The 6,000-nt window shown below is 39.3% G+C and overlaps 1 protein-coding gene across 1 annotated transcript in view; it reads right to left on the bottom strand.

Annotated features, from left to right (window-relative positions):
• Positions 1-301: 301 nt before the first annotated feature.
• The window catches only part of LOC120058196 (actin-related protein 3-like), a 28,035-nt gene continuing 22,336 nt past the window's right edge, over positions 302-6,000 (bottom strand). Inside the window, exons 8-12 of the mRNA XM_039006685.1 lie at positions 3,705-3,878; positions 2,868-2,960; positions 2,531-2,656; positions 2,255-2,338; positions 302-1,408 (exon numbers count right to left, since the gene is read on the bottom strand). Coding sequence (XP_038862613.1) covers positions 1,313-1,408; positions 2,255-2,338; positions 2,531-2,656; positions 2,868-2,960; positions 3,705-3,878 — 573 coding nt within the window. The 3' untranslated portion in view covers positions 302-1,312. The remainder of the gene's footprint in view (positions 1,409-2,254; positions 2,339-2,530; positions 2,657-2,867; positions 2,961-3,704; positions 3,879-6,000) is intronic.

The raw sequence follows: 6,000 nt of genomic DNA, 5'->3' as shown, positions 1-6,000 counted from the left end.
AAGCATCGAATTCCATCAACTATATAAAAATATAAATCTTAAGATTTATGCTAGATGTATTTGAGAAAATATACAATTGCACATGAACCAGTGACATAGCACTGGACAAAATTTGAGACACGGCAAACAAGAACCCAGTCAAAAATGGATATATTCCAGTCTTTTCGCTTTTTGTTCATCATAGGCTGGAGATCTTTATATGACATTGTGGAGTGTTGACTGCATTTGCTGTCTGTGCTGTTAATTTCTGTTTGAAATCTAAAAAAAAATGCTAATCATTAAAAAGAAAACGATAGCCCACTTAAGAAACAAATCTGAGCCTTTATTGGAATGTTGCGAGGCATTAAATAAACAAATCACATCTGTTTTTTAATAATTTGGTATTTAATTTTAAAACAAATCTAGGCTAACAATACTGGTCCGACAGTCATTCTCTTTCAATTTCATTGTTATTATTTCATGAATAGTTTTATTTTCTTTCGCTAAGACATAGAAGAGGAAATCTGGCATGGTCGAAAGTGAAAGCGAAGGCGTGTTAATGTTAATGTAGAATTAAAGGGAGAATAGCAAGGACAGACAAATGGGGGAATGATGAGGGAGAAACATTTCAGTTTTCTAACTTAAGAAAATACTGCGTATCAAAGCTGCATTGTGGGTTAAAACAGTCACTTGCTGATACTGGTATGCAATAAAAACTTTCCCCAATTTCCCAACTTTTACATATAAAAAACCTTTACGAAATATAAACAAGCTCTTGCTGTGATACACAAAGTGAAGTGCATTTGAAGCAGAAAAATGTAATGGAAAATAAAGAAGACAATATGTTCTATAACCTTGGCATGATCAACGATATCTTGAGTCGTCAGATATTGCCCGGACTCATGTTCTTTAAACATAAATAAATGTTTCATGACTTCTGGTTTTATTATCATCAATGTTGTTGTCATCATCATTACATCTACCACCACCATCCTTACCATCATCGTTTAGCTTTCTGCATGTTGCTTGACAGATCCGGAAATGATCTTTTATTGTTTTGGTTTAGAAACCATATTTCCCTCGTTTTGGAAAACAAAAACAAAACAAAAAAAGGAACATTCACAATACATTTTCCAGCCGGACTGTTTCTTTTTTTCTCATAAAAAAAAGAAAAAAGATCTGTATCGCCTCTCGTTCTGTACATCCAGAGTGAACAAGCAATCAAAAAGCACAAACTCACCACCCCTGACCCACTGTCTCCCCTCCCAACCCCTACCCACCCAACCCTACCGACCCCACCCGGTCTAACCATTAGGATGTTGGAGGGCCACAGTTAAGACATGACTCCGAACACGGGGTTGTGGCGACAGATGCTAGGGCCAATCTCCTCATAGTCCTTTTTGGTGTGGCATACCTGGTAGAACTCGGGCTAGAAAAGAGAAAGCAATGTGTTGATATTTGGCATATTTGAATAAAAGACAAACAACCTTTGTGTGCGGTTTTGACTCTTGTTTTTGAATACTAGTTGTTCCTGTCAAAACCAGCACCTGGAACTCGGACACACTGCTGTGCAGAGAGATTCCCTCCTTTTTTTCATCTTAAAAACATGTTTCAGATGCACATCTCAACCATACAAACCAAAAGGACATTTCAGAAAACAGAAACAAATAAATGATGCCCTGGATAACCCAAGACTAAAAGTCTGTAATGCTGTGCTGTAAAATCTCACACTGATGACAACCCACTTCACAGGCACATCATTACAGTCCCAGAGTTCCTGTTCTAAAAAAAGTGCCAATCGGTTGGCTCATCATGAGTCATGCAATGTTGTAACCTCCCGAAACATTGTCAAAGGATGCTCCCGAGTACATTATGGGAGTTTCCCTTTCATATTCAATTAAAATAAGGACTTTTTTTTTATTACTTTTGCATTTCAACTGAGTTACAGGGAAACTGGAAGATAGCATGCCCTTAAGTAAGCACTACATGGCAGTAATCATGCTGACAATACAAATCACTGAAATTCAGATAAAGTGCTGACAGTAACCTTTCAGCACTAATACATTTTTAGGGAGGCAAGTTTCGCAGATGGCATATAAAATAACATTCTCTGAATGACATTTCCAATCATTAAGTTGCTTTACTATGTGCCAAGTAAGAGGTTTCCTTATAACAGGAAATGTGTGCCATAGAACAACTAATACTAATTTCCACAATTTTAGTTTTAGTACTGTTTGTTACCTACAGAACGGCGAAACGGATTTGTGATACTTACAGTTGAGGCTAACATGGATCCTCCGAACCACACTGCGTATCTCTGCATATGATGAGTGATGACTTGCACATCGATTGGTTTGGGCTGACAGGGCAAAAGCAAAACACCACAAATAAAGATCTTACATGTCTTACCTCCTACATTAACCTAATGCTCTGCCAAAACTGTAGCTGGTTACAACTAAGAGAAAAAAAACAATAAGAACAGGAGCAGCTCGCGGGGACCACAATTATTAGGCTAAATAGACAACTCTCCATGACTAGGGACTGCTCTCACCTTGAGCTTGCCCCCGCTCAGCTCCTCGCTCATCTTCAGCCTGGCGTCCACCGTCCTCTTCAGGTCCCTCTGCAGACGCCGCCCAAAGTCCCTGAACATGGTGGAGCCGCCCGACAACACAATGTTCTGGAGAAGAACACAGCGTGTCGAGTTAAGATTGGTTAACATGTCCTAACACACAAAACAGGGTTCAACTCGAGCACACACACCACACACACAATATTGAAAGGGCCCAGAGAACCGATAAGTCTGTACAAGTTAAACCCAAAGTGCTGATTGGATATTAATTGGATGTGGTTTTTCAACCAATATCTATGTAGTTCAGGGATATGATTACCTTGTAAAGGGGACGTCTGACATCAATGGGGCAGTTCTGGATAACCTCGTCCACAACTTCAGAGATGGGCTGGGTGAAGTCAGGATTGGCAAACTGGTGGATTTTGAGGAAGAAGAGTGTGAGAGAAAGTTTAAAAGTGTGTACACGCCTACGTTCACAGATAAATATCTTTAAAAAAGTGGCAATATGTAACTTTTTGGTCGACCTGACCAAATTCACGTTGCTATCATTCTACCTGAAAGCAAGTCTAAGAAGCAGTAGATCTGTCCTATTTCTATGCTTCCCGTTCTTAAGTTTATCTTTTACTTTCGGGTTTGTACATCAGATTCAAACAGCTGAAACAACATTTTTGGTTATGGAAAATACATTTCACAGCGGTTTAGACGGTACAATGATTCTCTACACGATACTAGCTTATTTTGTCACAAACTGAAATTAGGCAACCTACTAGATTTTTAGCAACCAGGAAATGGCGGAGCAATTTCTGCATAGTGTAACCTTAAAATAACACCTTAACCATTTTAAAGACGTCTTTATCCATCATTCACTCTGGCCTCTGCAGCTCTTAACTGCACAACTCATCTTCTGGCTGTAGTTTGTGTTTATAGGTCATCTGTGCTTTCAGTGTCGTAGTACCCTACTTATGACGGTCCTAACCACTCATTTTAAGCTACTCTAACCTAGAGACCTGGGGGGGGGTCAGAGTTCTGCTAGCATTATGCTAATGTGGGATGACACTGAAGAGGAACATCTCCCACTCATAGTATGCTAGGTGATTAGCATAGCGCAAACCTCTCGCTAAGCAGCCGTTTAAATAGCAAAGTGCTCACTGCTAACCTCCGGGTGGAAGAAGATCTCAGGGCCGAGGAAGCGCTCGTAGCCTACGTCGACGGTGAACTCCTTCTTGCTGATGTTGTTTATGCCGGTGTACTGCTTGATCCACTTGGAGCCGTCCGTGTCGTACTTGCTGAACTCCTTCACTAGGTCCGGACACACGTAGCTGAACCTCTCCTGGTGTAAAAAGACATGGAAGACAACGCGTGAGTGGATGCTTAACTACAGTGTAACTGGCTACATTGGATTTGAAATGATACAGCTTTAATGTGAGGGTATTTTCATCCATTTAGGTTGAACCGTTTAGAAATTACAGCCCTTTTTGTAAATCCCCCCCTCCCCCCCCATTTTAGGGGACCATAAGTATGGGAACAAATGAAGATATTTGTGTATTAAAAGTAATACGTTTATTATTTGGTCCCATAATCCTAGTACACAACGATTACATCAAGCTTGTGACTCTACAAACTTGGATGCATTTGCCGTTTCTCAGAAATGAAATGGTAAATAATGTATTGTGCCACTTTTCATGTAAATAAGAATATAATATTAAACACTTTCACGTTAAAATGTGGATGCTACCATGATTACGGATAGTCCTGAACGAATCGTGAATAATGTTCAGTGAGAAAGTCAGACGCAAAAATATCATACCCCAAGACATGCTAACCTCTCACCATTACAATAGGGGAGTTTAGCATTTTTTTTGGGGGGGGGGGGGGGGGGGGGTATTTATGCCTCTAACATTCTCACTCATCATTATTCATGATTCATTCAGGACTGTCTGTAGTCATGGTAGCATAGAAGAGTTTAGAAACATATATCATTATTTACAATTAAACGTGACTCCAAAAATCACACAAAACACCATTATTTTCTATTGGGCACAAAATGATCTGAAACAGAACCAAAACAAACAGCAAATGGATCCAACAAATGTGTAGTCACAAGCTTGATGTATTCATTGGGTGCTATGAATCTCAGACCAAATACTTAACTTTTTACTACTTTAATACACATGAATTTGTCCCAATACTTTTAGTCCCCTAAAACGCAGGGAATATGTGCAGAAAGTGATGTAATAACTAAATGGTTCACATGATATGGATGAAAATACCCTCAAATGAAAGCGGACAATCTGCACTTCAACCTCATAGTCATTGCATAATTTCAAATCCAAAGTGCTGGAGTACAGAGCCAAAACACAACAAATGTGTCACTGTCCCAATACTTTGGAGCTCACTGCATGTTACATCATGTGGGACCAGCGTGGTCTTACAGAGCAGAACTGAAAGTTTAAAAAAAGTCAATAGTTATTTATCGTTTTAAGTTTTAGTATTCATCTTGATGAGCAAATCAACTCAGGGAGGTAAAAACATATTGGTTAAATCCTGAGACCAGTGACTCTTCTTCCTCGATTTAGCCGTTGCTGATAAAGGACCTGCATGATTTCAGCCTTGTTAAGACCCACATGATTTTGGTCCTAATTACGTTCTAAATAATTTTGTCAAAAAACCCAGGACTCCACTTAATTCTCCATAACACACGTTCTGGTAGATAGGAACGCAAACGATTGGATAGCTCTTTTCCAAGAGCAAGAACAATGAATACAAACCAAGCGACCAATTGTAGTCAAGTCTCAGTAGGATGAAAAGCCTGATAATTGTTTTTCACCCCGAGACAAACACTTATCTTCAACACAAGGGCCAACAAGGATTTTAGATGAGTCTTCCAATAAACATTTACTGCTTTGGATAAAAGGAAGCGAAGTGAATCACAATGGATTCTGGTAAAAACGAGCAGCAATTACAAGCATGGGTTTAACGGGAACAGCACACCCTAAGAAACACCAGGGGAGTCAAGCGGTCTATCTTGAATTGTAAACAGAACAAAACAATCAAAAACACAACCACGTCTATGTATCCCACGTTTCAAACTTCTTCACAAAAGAGCAGTTTGAATATCAAGTGATGTTGTTCTTTGCGTTGAGGTATGAAACTTTCCGGTGGAATAAGGCTTCCACCTAGTGTTCAAGTCTACACACTACAGGCAAAGTGAACATTTCACATCCTCTTTTAGACATCTTGGTTTAGTATTTTCTTTATTTACATTTCATAAAACATTGTGAGGTGTGCTAGCACCATTTCATATACTCAGTCAACTTCCCAACTTTAAGTGCAAACAGTGACCAAATCTTAACTGTGTGAGTAGTGGTTGATAGAGGAATGCTGTTGGGGCGCATGCCTTCATACAGTCACAATATATTTAACCTTTATTTTGACAGGAAGACAATGTTGAG

Source organism: Salvelinus namaycush, chromosome 13 (genome assembly GCF_016432855.1).
Source record: "Salvelinus namaycush isolate Seneca chromosome 13, SaNama_1.0, whole genome shotgun sequence".
In the NCBI taxonomy this organism is placed as follows: Eukaryota; Metazoa; Chordata; class Actinopteri; order Salmoniformes; family Salmonidae; genus Salvelinus; species Salvelinus namaycush.
The sequence above is the reverse complement of the archived record's forward strand: the minus strand, read 5'-3'. Positions and strand labels throughout refer to the sequence as shown.